Consider the following 18,972-nt stretch of genomic DNA (forward strand, 5'->3'; position numbering starts at 1 on the left):
ACAATCGGTAAACGAGGATCGTGAAAGTTATTCTCGATGGATATTTGATTTCGCGAAAAAAGTTTGTCCGGACTCGGTCCAAGTTCAAATGACTATTCGTGATTATCCAGAAGAAAGGAATGCAATGGACTCAACCTTTCGATGGTAAAACTCTCACTTGCTCTCTTTTCATGTAATAATTCTGCCCCGGGTATGGATAGAATTAAGTTCAACTTGCTGAAAAACCTCCCAGACGTCGCAAAGAGGCGCTTGTTGAACTTATTCAATGTATTCTTGGAGAGCAACATTGTTCCGGATGATTGGAGACAAGTGAGAGTTATTGCCATCCAAAAACCAGGAAAGCCTGCGTCGGATTACAACTCGTACCGTCCTATTGCAATGTTGTCGTGTCTCCGAAAGTTGTTAGAGAAGATGATTCTCTTTCGACTGGACAAATGGGTTGAATCGACTGGCCTTCTCTCAGATACTCAATTTGGATTCCGCAGAGGCAAAGGAACGAGCGATTGTCTTGCGCTGCTTTCTACTGAAATTCAACTGGCCTACGCTCAAAAAGAACAAATGGGCTCAGTCTTTTCGGATATTAAGGGGGCTTTTGATGCAGTTTGCGTTGATGTCCTTTCAGACAAACTTCACGAGTGGACTTGCCCCGATTTTGAATAACTACTTGTACAATTTGTTGTCTGAGAAGCACATGTTTTTCTCACATGGAAACTTGTGACCGCTCACTTTAGGGTCACAATAAAATATTTGTTGGAAAGGCCAGTTAGAGGTTTAGTCCCAATATATTGTTATTTATGTCATGTGCCGTTTTAAAACAATTAAATGTCTAAGTGTGAAATAAATATCTATCTCCACTTTTATTAGTGTTTGAGTAATGTTTATCTCGCAATTAGTAGTGTTTTGGTTGATGTCTTCCACAAAACTATTTATTTTATTTGTAACCTTACTCCGACCGTAGATTAGATTTATTTATTCATATATTTATTTATTTTTTTATTTATTTATTTATTTATTTATTTATTTATTTATTTATTCAGTCATTTATTAGATTATTTACATTATTTAGATTATTTATTTACATTATTATTTACACAGATTATTTATTTACACAGATTATTTATTTACTCAGATTGTTTATTTACACGAACATATTTATTTATTAATTCAGAATATTTATTTACATTCATCTTTTCAAAACCCAAAATATAGTTGAATATTGAATTATGCGGAAACAAGTAGCAGGGAATTTGAATTTTGTTAAGGCAAAGCATGCAGCCAATTTTGTCGGAGTAAGTGTGTAATTTAGTATAGGACATCAACCAAGCTCCTTTTAGAGTGTAAGTCTTCGCCGACCGACTGTCATCGTTCGTCCTTCTTCGTTCCCACGTTCGTCATCGTCATCATCGTCTAGACCTTGACCATAGGCTAGGGGAAGTGGTTCACCTAGCATGAATGAGGGATGAACTTATCGCTGAGAAAAAGTAGATTTTGTATGAAATTTGACAAGTATTTGAATGACAGATTCATCCTTGTTCATCCACTTCTCCTTGCCTATGAGTTATGCAACATCATCATGGACTATAAATAGCCTACTCCAACTAGGGTGGGGGCTCTTGTTTAATTTTACCGTCCGGAGGAGTGAAGTTAGTGTGTCGGTCCGCGGGATAGAACGCTACATTAGCTATCCTTAGTAGTTCCGTATAAGATAACCGTTACGCTGAAACGTGTTAAAACTTACAAACTAGTTAAAACTAGTTAAACCGTATATACAACAGCTAAAATACCTTAAATTAAAAATACGTTAAATTGCTAATACGGGTCATTGTTAAGTAAAACCACCTACGACTAGAAAATTAAGTGCACCATCTAGTGAAAAACGTTAATTCTAGTCGCGTTAGTCTAACTTTGGCAAAACCGTTTTAGTAATTGAATCAAGCGAGCTGGTGGTTTGAACAATAGAACTGCAGTGAAAAAGCAAGAGTGGTGAGCGGACAGAATAAGAAAAGGTATTGTGCTAAGACTGTGTCTGTCCTGCTCAAAGTGTGGTGCAAGCTCGCTTGATTAAGCCACTCAAAAGTTGCGCGCGCGATTTGGTACCACTCCCCGGGCATGGAACAATGGCCTTCGCTATAATGGCCCATACGACACACGAACACTGGTTCCCTTGTCAAGTGTGGGGACAGTGAAAGAAATTAAAGAAGAGTCCATGGGAGAAGAAAAGTGAAGAGAGTAGAAGCAGAAAAGAACGAGAAGAAGAGTTGTCATCGATGGAGTTCCTGACCGCATGTTCCTGAATGTCCTGCATGTCGACCAACGAACGGCCGCACCGGTGAGCTCACAAAAATGAAAAAACAATAAATTGTAAATTGAAATTTAAACACCCTCTTTCAAAAGTTTGGAATTAAATATGTATGGCCACTAAACCCTAACTGCATCTTCTTAGTTAATCTTTAGAGAAAAATCTTGTTTTCCGCCATTTTGTATTGTATTTGTCCGCCTTGCCATTAAATATTCACGGTAAGATTATCCGGGAGCACCATATGAAACGACCCTGAAAAAGTGTGTTGATAACCCCTGTCCCATAGGTTTGCCCATAACAGGGGTTCCCACCACGCTTTCATAGAGTAACAAACTCAACAACTTCTCGAATAAGTTACATAGGTCTCCCCCAGGGCTCATGTTTAAGCCCTCTTCTTTACAACTTTTACGTAAGAGATATTGATGATTGTCTCATGAGAAATTGCTCGCTAAGACAGCTTGCGGATGACGCCGTTGTTTCTGTTACAGGACCAGAGGCGGACAATTTGCAAGGACCATTGCAAGATACTCTGGACAATTTGTCCGCTTGGGCTGTGAAGCTGGGTATCGAATTCTCTCCGGAGAATACCGAGTTATTTGTCTTTTCTAGAAAGCGTGATCCGGCACAGCTAGAACTTCAGTTTATGGGTAAGGCACTGACTCAAGGTTTATCGCATATGTATTTAGGGGTCTGGTTTGATTCTAAATGCACCTGGGGAAAACAAATTAGGTATCTGTATCAGAAGTGCCAGCAACGAATCAACTTCATGCGTACACTCACAGGAACATGGTGGGGGGCCCACCCGGACGATCTGATAAAGCTATATCGCACAACGATTCTGTCGGTTCTTGAATACGGTAGTTTTTGCTTCCAATCCGCCGCGAAAAAACACATTCTGAAGCTCCAGCGTATTCAGTATCGCTGTCTTCGGATCGCGTTAGGCTGTATGAGCTCGACTCATACCATGAGTTTAGAGATATTAGCAGGAATACTGCCTTTATCAGATCGGTTCGTGGAATTGTCGTTAAGGTTCCTCATCCGCTGTGAAGTGTTGAACCCGTTGGTAATTGAAAATTTTGAGAAGCTAATCGAACGAAATCCTCAAACAAGATTTATGACATTGTACTACGCGTACATGACTCTGGAGGTTAACCCTTCTTTGAATCTTCCCAATTACGTTTGCTTCCCTGACTTCTCTAGTTCCGCTGTAGTTTTTGATCTGACCATGAGACAAGACATCCGTGGAATTCCAGATCTGCTTCGTTCGGAGCAAATCCCAAAAATTTTTGCTAGCAAGTTCGGTCACATCAGCTGCGAGAGAAGGTTTTACACCGACGGGTCAAAAACGAATGATTCCACTGGATTTGATATGTACAACGAGTTTCATAGCGCCGCATATAAACTTCAGAATCCTTGCTCCGTATGTGTCGCGGAATTAACGGCTATACATTACGCATTAGAGCGAATTGCCTCTCTTCCCTCTGATCAATATTTCATTTTTACGGATAGCCTTAGCTCCATAGAGGCTATACGTTCAATGAGGCCGGTGAAGCACTCCCCGTATTTTCTCAGTGAAATACGATCTAAATTGAGTGCTCTATCGAATGATTCATATACTATCACCTTGGTTTGGGTCCCTTCACATTGCTCGATCCCGGGCAATGAGAAAGCGGACTCGCTCGCCAAGGTGGGCGCTATGGAAGGTGATATTTTTGACCGACAAATTGCCTTCAATGAATTTTTCTCAATTGCTCGTCAACATGCATTGGTCAGCTGGCAACAAAAATGGGATGCCGGAGAATTGGGCAGGTGGTTACATTCCATTCTCCCGCAGGTATCGAAGAAGCCGTGGTTCAAGGGGTTGGACTTAAGTCGAGACTTTATTAAGGTAATGTGTCGACTTATGTCCAACCACTACTCTCTAGGCTCTCACTTCTATCGAATAGGGCTCACAGATAGCAATCACTGCAGCTGCGGTGCAGGTTACCATATCAACCACGTAGTTTGGGAGTGCCTCGAATACGGTATTGCCAGATCTAATTTTTGTACATCCCTCAGGGCCCAAGGGAAACCAGAAAAGGAAGACATTAGAAATGTGTTGGGTAAACTTGACCTTGTGTACATGAAGCTTTTGTACGAATTTTTGAAACAAGCTAACATCTGTGTTTGATTCCCCCATCTCGTCGGTCTACTTGTCCACCTTGTGTCCCCTCGAAATTCGTCTTGTTGTATCATTACAGGTTGTCATTGTCCACTCCATGTTCGACCAGCAGCAAAGTAAACACGTCACATCTTCAAGCTGCTGAATGTCAACGGAACAATCCCATTGTCCTATCCCTTCCTTGAAATTTTTGTTACCCCTAAACTCGACAAAACCGCGAGTTTTACGGTTCCCCAAAGCTAACATAGTATATTAAGAAGACATCATAAAATTGTTAAAACAATCAAAAGAAGTCGGCTCCGTAATGCCTAATGGCGCATGAGCCTAGTAAATAAATGATTAAGTAAAAAAAAATTCGATTCGAGAATAAGTTCGGGAGGAGAAATACATCAAGGATTTTGAGCGGATTACGGTTATAGATCTTGCCTGAAATGTCCCTGAGATTTGGCCAGAGTCTTTAAGTACTCTGGTCAAATCTTAGGGACATTTTAGGCAAGATCTACAACCGTAATCCACTCAGAATTCTTGATGTATATACTCCTTAACAAAAAAGCGTGCAAGTTTTTACATCATCAATTTGCTAAGGATCATAAACAAACAAATCCTCAGCAAGAATTTTCTCAGAATGTTAGGATTCTACCACCAAATGTTTTGAATCTTTATTACTCCAGAAAACGTTTTAAATCCCCGCAAACCTCATTCGGATTCCGTCTAAAATCTGTACCTAATTCTTCATATATTTTTCCAGGAATCCGCCCGTAAACGTGTGCAGAACTCAGAATTAATCTTGAGCGGTAACAGTCAGGAATTTCTCCAGGAATACATTTGGAATATCGTCTTGAGCTCACCAAATTTTTTCTCAAAAATATGCAAATGGTCTTCCATGGAATCTTGGAAACTATTTCACCAGTAGTCTGTACAAAGTTATGTAGGAAATTCCTTTAAGGACAAAAATCATCCATCAAAGATCCTGCCAGCACTTAAATAAAAATATTGCAAACAATTCTTTTGGGAAATATGGACTGGAGGGATTTGCCTAAAAACATAAGACAATAATTATTAAAATTTCTTGGAAAATTCCCAAAAAAAAAAATGCTTGGAATCTGGCCAATATTTTGCTCATAACCTCGTAGGAAACCTATATAAGGCCTCAACTATATGTCATGAATTTCTCTCAGAATCTTCCTACGATCCTCCAAAGTACATTAAATAATTAACGAGCATTACTCAAATCTTTAAATTGTCTTTAGCGAAATGAGACACCGATTTTGAATTAAGAAGAGTATCGTCAAAAGTTCAAAAGATTCCGCTTAAAAGTCTCAAAAATTAAACCCGCATCGAGCTCAAACTTTTGTAAGAGTTTCGCTTAAGACATCTGGAAAACCCGTTAAGAAACTCACACCAATAATTTTCTAAAAAAAACTCGTAAGAATGCACAAATGACTCCCAGAGAAACCATCACTTTCGAAGCATTGTAGTTGATTATTTTACCGGTGTCATAGAACTCAGATAAAAATGAACTATGTACGGAAACTAACAATTTTGATTTTATTATAGTTTCATAGACTTGGCCTTTAGTAAGTTATAAGACCACAATAGAACCTGAAGTGTTGCATGAGCAAGGACGTCCGGCGATACTATTTAGTCTGTCGGTGCAATGCTGTTCAGCATAAACTGTGATGTGGCAATCTAGTAGGAACATGTCCGCATTCACCTAGTTATATAGAAATATATCAATATCAAAACTTACCCTCTCAGTTCTCGTGGCAGATTCGGATCCCATACGTAATCCACCTGTGGAATGCCGGTGAGTGGCGCTTTGGTGGCCGCTTCTTCACCTTGATCATCAGACTGGGTGAGCGCGTCGCAGGATGAAACGAAAGCAAACGAAAGGAGGAAACACTCATTATTATGGTAACTAAATCGATAAATAAAAGTGTGTGAATTGACGGATTTAGAAGGTGTGCTAACTATTGACATTCGCATCGCATCGACATCGAAAGACATGGTGAATGTATACCATGATAGACTTAAATAGGGTACCGTTTTGTCTTAAATCCCGAACGGCTCTGATTTCAACGCCGTACTTGTAATATGAGAGAATCAAAATTGTTAATCAAGTAAAATCAAAATATTTATCTTTAAAAATAAATTTTTAACTTACTATTCAAAATCGGAGTTCGGGATATGAATCATGTCTGGAATCAGAGACAAAATGGTATAGTGCTACTCAGGAAGTGATGAAAATGCAATAAATCTAGAGGTGAAATGTGATTTTGGTAATAGTTACGAACAAAGTTGTTCGCATGCTTCAGATAGAGTTAGAGAGCACTTAAATGCATTTACACATTCTATTAACATGGCTGGTAGCAGATCTCTTTTTGAAAAATTGATCTCTATTTTAATGTAAGTCTCTAAAAAGTCGTTATGTTTAGTCAAAGTCTCGTTTTTAATCAAAATGGTATCTAAAGTCACTATTTTCCTTCTCCTTGCAGTGAATTTTGATTTACGCGCGGATTACTCTGAAAATTCTGAAAATATTCCAGAATTTCGTACAAAGATTTATCTTTACATTCCAGTTTTCCATCGATTTTTTCAGAAGAGACTCTATTGCAGATCAACCGATTCCTAAGTTGTTCCAAGAAAATCCCCAACGTTGTATTCCGTTTTTATTTGAGGAAATTCATTTAGGTTTTACTTAGGGATTCCAACATATATGGGTTATCCCAGGGATTGCTCCAAAATTCTTGCATGGATTATATGTGAAAACCTATTAGGAACTCTTTCAGGCACTTCAAAAATTCTACCAGTGATTCATTATTAAGTTCATCCAGTAATTTCCCTAACAATTTCTCTAAGAGTGATTGAAATTTCGGACAAACTGAACGGCAATTCTGGTGAAAATTCTAAAGGCAAAAGGTAACTCTGGAGAAATTAATGCTTGAGCTCATGAAAATGTTCTAAACGTAAATCTTTCACGAAATCCTAGCAAAACTGAAGAATCACTGGATTTATGTTTATAAATTTTCGAAAGAATATTTGGAACAATATTTGTAGAAAATCGTGGTAGAGTCTCGGGAGCAATTTTTAGGGATATCCCTAAAAATCAGGTTGGGTTGTTGGATGTATATTGAACTAGTTTTTTTTTTGAAAAAAATGCATAAAGTAATACTTGAAATTTCCAAAAAATAGAAAATATTCATAAATATAACCTCCAATCAGATTGAACATAACAAATAAGACCGCAATAGTACCGACGGCGAAACAACCGCCAGAACAAGGATAAAAATATAACCGTCTGCGATGGACGCCACTTGCATCCTAATTGACTTCACCGGGATTTATGTAGGCGTGACCAGGTCGATGAACTGTTGTGTGTTCCCGGTTCTGCTTACGGATCTGTTGGGAAATCCGAAATCTGGTCGCAGTGATGCCGCAATAAAATTTGCATAAATTTTATCGCTCATCGGAGCAGCGTATTGTTCTGGTGGATTAAATGAGGTCGCAACAGTGTGTCATAAATCATATGTGAGTGTGATATGAATGTATGAAAAAAGAAGTGATATATTCTTTTGTGATACATGTCTATCTTAAAAAGTCTTCCAGAATTGTTTGTGTTTGATTATGATGGAAGTTTTTCGAGAAACCACAATATTACATTAATTAACTCATTACGCGTGGTAAAAATGGACAAATTATGGGTGAAATTATGAAAAAAAAACCACGTGCTCGGCTGGGATTTGAACCCAGGACTCTAGTATGCTAGACGAGCGCTTTACCAACTAAGCTACCGAGTGGCTCAGTAGCTTAGTTGGTAAAGCGCTCGTCTTGCATACAAGAGTCCTGGGTTCAAATCCCAGCCGAGCACGTGTTTTTTTTTTTCATAATTTCACCCATAATTTGTCCATTTTTACCACGCGTAATGAGTTAATTAATGTAATATTGTGGTTTCTCGAAAAACTTCCATCATAATCAAACACAAACAATTATCCCGGCCTAATTGTTTGAAACTTTGCAATAAAAAACTATAATACGACGCACATTGTGCCAAATATGAGCTCAGTAATTTTTAAAAAAATCCCCTGCCGAAGTGAATCAAAAGTTCCAAGAATAGGATCTAGTTCCCTAGGGTAAGTGTTCCTATAGTTTTGGTTGTGACATTTATACTGTTTTTTTTTAATGAGTCATAGAACCGACACTGCCAATCGACGTATTGACTCGTTGATACACGGAATACTTCAAAACTGAAATGAGACTCGCGAAAACAGTCTTCTTTTTCCGTGATTGCTGAGTTTTTTTTTCTTATTCCACTCTGTGTTTACATCAATCATGCGCAAACCGTTCATACCCTCACATGAACATCTCACAAAAAAAATATTGCGTTTCAAATTGTGAAATTTCATACCAGCAAAAGTAGTAAACATTACAAATAACTAGTCTTGTGTTTTGAATATTTTGAAAAACTGCTCCGCTGGCTGAGCTTTTTAATAACAGTTTATTTTCAACACAATACTTTTCACGTTTTCAGCCATAAAAATTTGGGCTGCATATGAGCCTATGCATGCTATAAAACGTTTTTTTTTACTGTGCGCCCTGTTTTCAAGTTGCCCGTAAGTGAGAGCGAGGCAGCACCAACACGCCATGTGCACAGTAAAAGTCAAAATAATTTATGGCACGTATAGAGGCTCATGACGTTGATATTTTTCCTCTTCGAGAGTCTCTCTCAGGTTAAAACATCGAAACTGATGAAATCCACCGACTTTTTTCACATTTTTCTCACTTGTACCAATAGTGGCGGTAAAGTGTTTCTATAATGGAGGATCTCATGAGAAAACAACGAATACCGCAACTATAGGAACACAAATTAAGATTATACTTGCAACTGAAGGAACACTGTACAAATGGTGGAGGTATTATTTTTCTTGCACGTGCCATTGGTTACAGCGATGGAAGTAAATGTAAATGCTCTTTAAGTAAATGTATCTACCCTACATAGTTGAATATTGGAAATTTTTTTTTGAAGAAATTCAAGAAAATATATCTGATGGAATCTGACAAAATAAAAAAGGAAGAGGAACTTGAGTATGTACTCTGCGAAACGATCTGTCAGAGGCTGTACTCCTGTAAGTACTGTCAGACAACGATATTGAACTCGTTTGATTTTCATCAGCTTCAGCAATGACGCATGTTCCACACCAAAACCCATGCTTATCTTCTCAAAATAATGTCTTCTAAATTATTCGACAAAGCATAGCATAAACTGACTAACTATGTCAATGATTGCTACTTCGTGGTTGATTGAAACTCGTAAAAATTGCACTTCGATCCAAATGAATATGGGATGCGACTTATTCTAGAAGTGTACATTTTAGCAGATTTCATAGGGTAACGTATATAACTTGGACATGCATATAATTTGGACAGGCTAGTCGTTCCATGCTCATTTCCAATGAGATGGTGAGGAATTTATGTACGGGAAATCATGTATTGCATTATTAATACACTATGCTACTTAATAATGATGACCATTTTCAAAACAATTACAAATTGGCTTCAAAAATATCAAAAATGTAAATTGTTTCATCAGAAAATCTGTGAAACCTACGAATGCAAGAGGACGTGCGTTTCAAGAACATACAATAAATGCAATAATAGAGCTCAGAATTGACATTCATAAAAAGTTTAAAAGTGGCAATATGATTAAATATGTCTAAAATTTAAGCTATGTTCATCTAAAATCTTAACATGAGTATATAAGGTGATGTCCAAAATAGATTATGGTTTTTGTTCTGTTGATATAATTTGGCCATCTGATGGAATACACTGGAATGTCGCATGCATGCATACTTGCAGGCGTTTTCTCGTGGATCTGATGATATTTGCTTGCATTAAATGAAATTATTGATTATCACTAATATACACATCCAATAAGCGAAAAAATTGCATAAGTCACAAGTAAACTCTCAAAGTTTTATGAAACAATCGTCTTTATAAGAAACCATTTTATTGGATATTGAGATAACGCCCCTGTCCAAATTATATTCACATGAGGGGGTCCAAAATGTATATTTGGTATCCGAAATGTATAACAGACAAGCTGTCAAAAACGCTATTTTGGAAGCTAATACTACAGTTTGTAAGATTTTCATTCCCAAAAACTCAAAGAACAATGAAGCATTAAGCATATAAGTATCATTACGTAATAAAATATTAGTATCCAATGCAGTTAATTGATCGCCGTTTCCAGACATACACTGATAGGCAAAATAAAGTGCCCACCTTACCAGTTTTCGAATTTCTCTCATTGATTTGGTTCAAATTAAATTAAACACACTTAAACCTTTTTTGATATTTTATTTTTGATATTCTTTTAAAGTTGCACTTACGAAAATTTGATAAAAAAAGAATTTTACTCAAAGAAAAAGAAAATCAATTTGTATTGAAAAAAAAAATAGTGACAAAAATATAGTGCCCACTTCCTTTTTGGCCCCAAAAAAGATGATTTAAGAAAAATAAAAAGCAATTTAATAGTTAATGTGTCCTCCTTTGGCCTTAAGGACTTGCTGGAGGCGCTTCGGCATGCTCTTCACCAGGTTTTGTTGGTGTTGTGGATCTAGTTCTTCCCAGGCGCGCTCCAAGGCTTCAAAATAATTATTTTTGTTGGTAACACCAGTTTTGTCAACCCTGGCATCGAGAATCGCCCACAAATTCTCGATGGGGTTGAGGTCTGGGCTTTGTGGAGGCCATTCCAGTGGTTTAATCCGACAAGACCGGAAGAAAGACTTGGTCTTCTTGGCAGTATGCTTCGGGTCGTTGTTCTAGAAAAATATGAATTTCTCTTCAAGGCCCGTCTGGATCAGCGAAACCTCCAGATTTTCCCGCAAGATGTTAATGTAGGAATCTGCGGTCATTATTCCGTCGATTTTGACGAGGCTTCCTACTCCTTTCCATGAAAAACACCTCCAGACCACCACATTTCCTCCTCCATGCTTCACCGTTCCTTGGATGTGGCGCTCTGCACCACACACGAGCCCGCCGCTTTCGGTTAAACAGCTCGAGCTTCAGTAGCGCTACATCCAAGGAACGGTGACGCATGGAGGTGTGATGTGATGAAATGTGATGGTCTGGGGGTGTTTTTCATGGAGTGGAGTAGGAAGCCTCGTGAAAATCGACGGAATAATGACCGCAGATTCCTACATCAACATTTTGTGGGAAAATCTGGAGGTTTCGCTGATCCAGACAGGCCTTGAAGATAAATTCACATTTCTCTAGAACAACGACCCGAATTATTATTCATTAATAATTGAAAATGACATAAATGCAACCTAACCATGATAAAAATGTGTTATCACGAGCATGAAACGAGCTCACCAGTTGATAATCCATTCTCTACTGAACACGAATGTCTTTTCGCACTCGCACAACGCGAACCGCACACCATTGATCTTGATTCTATCGGCCGCTCCATAGGAGCATGTAACGGATCAAAAGACCACACATTACTCTTATATCTTCGACACAGCGAAAAAATATCTTCAGAATTTTTGAAGCAAATCGTTTGAGGGCTTTGAAATAATAAACGTTGGTCCATTTACGAAGCGTGTAGAAAAATCTTTTAGTTTATCTTTGACAATAGATCAAGAAAAGCGTTAAAACAATTATTTCGACACAAAATCTTAAGCATTCACATCGTTTTGGAGAGAATAATAGGAAAAAATTGTCATTGTTGGTAATTTTCATATAAACATATAAACATAGGAAATAGGAAGAGTTATTAATTTCATCATTTGACTTTTCGGTGTCCTAGCAGGCTTGATAATTATTAGCCAGTTAGAGATCTCTATGAAAAATGTTGCAACAAATGTTCCAAGTTTAGTTCATCACAGTCCTTATAAAGGTAAAGTTGGAATCCACTGTTTCATTAGATAGACAGTAAACATGGAATTAGAGTGTCCATCCCGGGACAAAAAATCCCGGGATTTTATTTCTGACATCCCGGGAATCCCGGGTTTCCCGAAATGTACGTATTATTTGATGGAAACCACTAAATTTCAATGAAAACAACGACATTTTTCCTCACTATCAACCTTATTTGATAAGGTTGAAAAACATAATAAGAAAGAGAATGAACGAGTAATTATTTACATGAAAAGATCAATTTACCAAGTAAAAATACATATTTTTATTTGTTTTATTGAAAAGTTTTTCAACATTAGCCGGTTTTATAAACCTATGCCGAGAAAACAAATTTGAAAGTACACCTGCGAGAGGGAATCGCGATAAGGGCCTATCTGACAAATCAATAGCAATGAGAAAACAACCAATGAAATTTTCATGAGCAATCTTTAATCCCAATTGGAGAAAATATACTCAAACTTTAACCTTTTCACTTTAATACACATTTCATAAATCTAGTTTTCAAATCCTCATGAATACCAAACACATCTCCTACAATTTCCCTAGCTATTTCGTACTCAAAAAATCTTTAAAGGTTTCGCCTAGAACGTACTCGAGAATGCCAGTATCGCCCAATGTTATGAGCCTGTAATCGATATTATTTTCATCACTTTGATAAACAAAAACACAGGCGTAATCAATGGACTAATTTACAATGACATCACGTTGCTTCTTCCACCGGGAAGAAAACCTTTTACTGCAGGCCGTGTTTACAAAAAATGAACGAATTCGTTGTGCATTCATCCACTTCGTGTTCATCCGGTGAACATTCGTTGTCCGGATGTTGGTCCGGATGTCATTCAATGTAAACATTGCCCGCATTTAGAGCAGAAAAGAAAAATAATGTCGAGGATAAAAGAAGGATAAAATTGTCCCATAATGAAAAGTAACCACATATCAGTCCCACTACAGATTTCCGCACCGTCTAAAACAAAAATGAAACGTGTTTTGATCATCTTTATATTTTTCTCAGAAAGATATCGTAGTGGAAAGCAAATTGTGAAAGTTTCATTAACGATCAACGCTCCGTCATCGTAATCATCGAAACTTGAAAAGCAGTTTTTCTGTTCAATATTGAAAATTATTCAATGAAAATGTGTTCACTGTTTTTCGGTAGGACAATAGAATACAGTGAACACATTTTCCTCTAAATTTTCTTGATTTTGAACGAGAAAACTGCTTTTGAAAATTCCGAAATCAATGACGGATCCTGCCCCCTTAAGTTTCGAACATGTTCGAATCCTCGGAATTTTTTGAATATTCGTATGGAAAACGAGTTTGGAAATTTCACAGCCCATTTTCTCAATGCCTACTTTTTACAGATGGGACTGACTTGCGATTCACGGCAGTAAATTGACTGGTTTTCAATCTCGTTTTCTATACGAATATTCAAAAAAAAATCAAGAGTTTGGAACATGTATCGATCTCAATGATACTTTCATAATTTGCTTTTCCCCTGTTACCTTTCCAAGAAAAATATTAAGATGACCAAATAACGATTCATTTCTGTGTTACACGATGCATGAATCTGCACCGACATGCGTTTACTTTTCATTATGGGACAATTCTCTGTTTGTTCCTAATTTTACTGAACAAAAAATGATTTCTCGTTAGTGCAGTTAGATCATTAGAAGATATAATGGAAACTGATATCAACTCAATTTTGACCAAAATGCAGATGGGACTGACTTGCGATTCACGGCAGTAAACTTCAATCAATATTTTTCAATAATTAACTTTCAGCATGATCTACAATACCGTCAATGATCTTTAATCGTTTCTTTAGCTCTATAGTTTTTATGACTTTTCAAATGTTTGAAGCAAATTGCCTTAAAATTATGACTTAAGTTTTTATCAAACCTCCATTCATAAGTAAAACACTTTGTATAAGTATGAGAATTTGAAAAAATCCATAGCAAACTCTTAATTAGTCAAGCTAAATTTTGATTTTTGTTAGGTTACTTCATCAGAATAAGAAAGTTTTATCTGAAATGTGATTTGCTATAATTAACATATTATTTGAAAAAGTTACATTATCTGTTCCTTTCATTAAAAAACATGTATTGTTAAATTTTTACTTCCATATCTTCCGAATATTGAAAAATTGATGCCGGGATTTCCCTGGACTAGCATAGATTTTTGTCCCGAATCCTGGGACGAGCAAAATGGCCGGGAAATGGGCATTCTACATGGAATCAATGAATGTTTATCTATTTAGTGAAATGTACCTTATGATAGTTTTTAGGAATTTATTCAAACATCGATGATATTACTTCAAAATGGTCTAATTTAAATAATTAGTTAATTGCGAGGGTGCAACCATGCATCTTTTACAGTTGTGTCACTCACTGCCACTCCCCATTGATCAATGGTCAATATGCAAATCGTATGCTGAAATGTAGACAGTTCCGTTTCAAACGTGACTCACAACGGCCGCAACTGCGCACTTGCAATATTGGTCCCAACAAATGTTATTATTTTTCAAATTAAACTGAGTTGCGTTCCAATTAATAATCTAAATCAGTCCAAAACCAACCCACGAACCGCGAAGCATTTTAATTGCATTCATAATATCCTTATGGTGTCCAAATCAGATTATGTGCATTCGCTATGCGCCGGCACCATATTGCTAAGGTGGATTTTCCAGTACACAAATCAAATCACCGAGCAACAAGGTATATAGACTGTAGAGCCCTGATCAGCGTAATATTTCCCACTTAAGTATGTTTTTGTCAGCAGCTGGTGCCCCATTCAACACTTTTGACCATAGGTGGGCCCACACCGTTAGTTAGGCGCATGGCGCATACGACTAGAATAAATGATTTGTGACCATTGAATTGCTGCGGCGGTTGGCTCATTTACAATATCTTCGGTTTGCGTGCTGGCTATTTGAGGTACCGTACAACGGAGTGTCTTTGACAGTGCAGATAACTTTGATAGTAAAAGATACTGTAACACAATTTCTGTTGATTATTTGAGCAAAACGAATGCAAAAGTAAAGAGTATTAGTATGAAACATCATACTTTTGAAGTTTTGAATCGCTTACAAACAATTTGTTCTACGATCACTGTTTCAAGAAGTTTATAGGAGTCCGTCACTTATCCTTGAAAGCCTAGTTGTAGTAGCACTTGAAATCGATCTTAAATAGGGTAAATGATGGCTTCGGCACCCTGAGGGTATTTTCAGCAGCACTAACTTATCGTCCTTGTTAAAATTTATCTACGGAACAAGACTTAACTTCAATGTACTCATCATATTCCTTGAACTATAATCTTCCATGTAAATCACATCTTTCACAAAAATATTATATAACATGGGTTTTATCATTAAATTAAATAAATGGTTACGAAATTATCGTCATTCGTGAGCTGCCGAATAAAACAACACAAGAACAGCTTACACAAACTCACCACTTTAAAAGGTTCAATTCTCCGTTCCAATGCCAATTTTTTCACAATAGCTACGCACCGATCACTTATGCACTATTGAACTTTTGATTTGTATATAAAGCACTCGAAAATACTTAATTTTTATGCTTTAAATCACAAATTAAATTTAATGCACTTTGATTTCCTTGGCAATCACTTTTATTACGTGACCAGGTTGCCAGAACACCATATTCAATTGCGGTGTATTTATTATTCACGATTTAAATTCACCGAAAAAATCGAACACAACTAATTAATTTATTGGAATTAGGCAACAAAGCATGCATTGGTAACAATTGAGCCTTTTAATACTTTCTTATTAGAAGATTGTAGTGCTTAATCTTCAATAAACTGAGAAACATTTAAAATGTACGTCTTTTAATAGTTGAACTATTTTGGCAACACTCCTGTTGTTCTAGGCAATCAGAGGATGATGTTGTGTCAAGTCATAAGTGAATTGATTTTCAAAGGGCCTATTCTGATTTTTTCATACACTGAGAATAACAGGAATGCAAATAAATTTTACTGGCAAAGTTTGGATTTTGATCGAACAATATTCATAGACCAAAAAAAAAATCTCGATCGGAATTTTTTTAATGTTACCATTTATTCTCTCGGTAATAACTTGATGATAGAGCGTTCAAGAATGAAAACAAAATGTGCAAGTACCGTCGTTGAGAATGAGATTTGGCCAAAAATTCGTAAGTCCTCATTTATTTTTGAACAAATTTCGCAATTTGACTTGATGTGTTCGGCTAACTAAAAAAAATAATATGTATTCTCATTGCAAAGGTTATTTTCCTTTAAATTGGAGACGTAAAATTTGCCCAAATTAAACAGAGGAAACCCTTATGAAAATTCGCCACAAGAAAAAGGATTGAAATTCATAAATTTACGTTATTAAACCAAATTTGAAAACAAAAATATATTTCACGGCAACCATCAAAATTATCAGATAGACGATGATACTATCATCTATCTGATAGACAACTGATACTACCAGTTCAGCCAGACTTCTTGTCTATCCTGATAGTATCACTGAGAGAATGGTTTCTATCAGAGATAGACGATAGAGTGATAGTATCCCTATCCCAAAACATTCTCATGATGATACTATCAGAACAACATCTATCAAATAACAATGATAGAGGTTCTTTCTTTATCAATTGATGAGATTATAGAACAAAAATTGTTGGACGATGGTTATAGAAAATGAACTAAATTCCATATTTAGCAATCCAAGGTGGCGGCTTAAGGAGTGTAAGAATTGTTGGAAACTCATGCCATATGGGTATTTTCGGAACGGGCACGAGGAGGATATGACGGATATCGATATCCATGTCCTAGCAACAGCTAATGATTGTAATTACAGTCATACCTCGATATAACGTAGCCTCTTCATAACGTAACGCAATATAACATGAACAAAAACATGATTTATGATTTCCGTCATCCACTCATTGTGCCCGTTCCGGAAATACCCATATTGCATGGGTTTCAATGACTTTACCAAACCGGAGGCCGCCATCTTGGATTTCAAAATGGCGCCGGACATCGATTTCTGTCATCTTCTCGTCGCACCCGTTTCGAAAATATCCATGAACATACCTTGAGTTATTTTTATTGGCTTTTTCGCATTATGCGCAAGATTTTGGTTTCAGTATTTGTATGAATGATAGGATAGATAGGGATAACTATAGAATTTTGCAAATAGTATATTTTTCCCAAAAGATAGATGATAAAGATATGCTTGATCCATCAGTGATGAAAACATGCTGATAGTATCTCCATCCGTCTATCAATTGATAAAGATAATATAGTCTATCTTCTATTCTTCAAAAGATAAACGTGATAATGGTAAATCATAGGGATAAATTTGAAGCCTGTTACCTGGAATCGAACCAAGCTTTCGTATTGCAATAATCGTTCCATCTTTTTTAAGGCAAAATGTATGAATTTCTATAGTCCAGATCGCCGCGTGTGAAATTGATAAGCAATAATAACAAATCAAGAGAATCGTGTTCGACCATTCCCCCCTCCGCAACGGTCTTTGTATGAAAACAAAAATAAATTTTGTGTTTGAGCCGCAACGTTTGAGCCTACTCCCCCTCCCCCTAGAGCGTTACGTAATTTGTGGACGGCGCCTTAGTCTGCACAAATTTAGTGGCGTTGTAATACACAATATGACTCTCAGCTATTTTATTTATAACTACAACGCTGTTCTCAGTGTAATCTGTATTTTTCTGCATTGGCCCTTTCAACGAGTAGAACATAATGAGTGACGTTCAATTTCAGGCATTGTCAACAAATACGAATGTATTGGTAACTCAGAACCTAGTTTTTGTACAATTTTGGATTGCCGAAGAAAATAATTTTGTTGCCGACAATAGTAATTGCATTGCCGATAAAAGAACAAGTGCCTCGTGACTTTAGTGACGAAAAATAGATAATTTAGAGAGCAAAATAGTGTTTTGTGCATAATAATAATTAAAAGAAGTGTGCTCAAGTGTAGTTCAGCTGTCTTCTGCTAATTTTTGTGCTTTGTTGTTGTGTATAATTGCCTTCTTAAAAGCTCAGCTGCTTAGGCTGCCGACAATACGTAAGTTCCCCTATTTTAGCGAATAGCATTTTCGAAAACTGGGACCATTCTTTTAACCGAAGTCAGAAATATCCATATAAAGCCTAGAGGTAGGCAACGCCCTATTGACTTCACGCAATACATTCGATTTTGTTCGAAATATGTTTACACATTCAAAAACTCGATTGAATTATGTTTGTCTTTTTGTATGTGTTTAAAAGCCTTTTTGTGTTTTTTTTTCATAAATTCTATTTTTGATGCTAAATATATTTAAGATGAAGATGAATCGCAGCCAAAACTCAAATTTTCAAGAGCACAAATCTGGAGAACCGAACATCCGTTTGAGCTGAAAACTTAATCGATTGGTCACTTGCTGGTGGTGACCTGAGAGAGACTCGCGAAGAGGAAAAATATCAACGTCCAATGCAGCCCAGATTCCGCTGTCACAAAACGTCAAATGCAGCCCGTTGATTTTATTGCTGAAAAAGTGACAAGTATTGTTTTTGATATAAAGTACTATTTAAAACCTCACTTTGCGAAGAAGATGCT

General features: G+C 36.8%; 1 protein-coding gene and 1 non-coding gene across 2 annotated transcripts in view; one reads left to right on the forward strand and one right to left on the reverse strand.

Annotated features, from left to right (window-relative positions):
* Positions 1 to 18,972, reverse strand: part of LOC5570740 (zinc finger CCCH domain-containing protein 18) — a 356,472-nt gene that overhangs the window by 11,284 nt on the left and 326,216 nt on the right. Inside the window, exon 6 of the mRNA XM_021839495.1 lies at positions 6,211 to 6,311. Coding sequence (XP_021695187.1) covers positions 6,211 to 6,311 — 101 coding nt within the window. The remainder of the gene's footprint in view (positions 1 to 6,210; positions 6,312 to 18,972) is intronic.
* On the forward strand, positions 8,257 to 8,328 carry Trnaa-ugc. The gene has a single exon. It is a non-coding gene; the product is annotated as a tRNA-Ala (tRNA).

The sequence above is a fragment of the Aedes aegypti genome, chromosome 2 (genome assembly GCF_002204515.2).
Source record: "Aedes aegypti strain LVP_AGWG chromosome 2, AaegL5.0 Primary Assembly, whole genome shotgun sequence".
NCBI classification, from domain to species: Eukaryota; Metazoa; Arthropoda; class Insecta; order Diptera; family Culicidae; genus Aedes; species Aedes aegypti.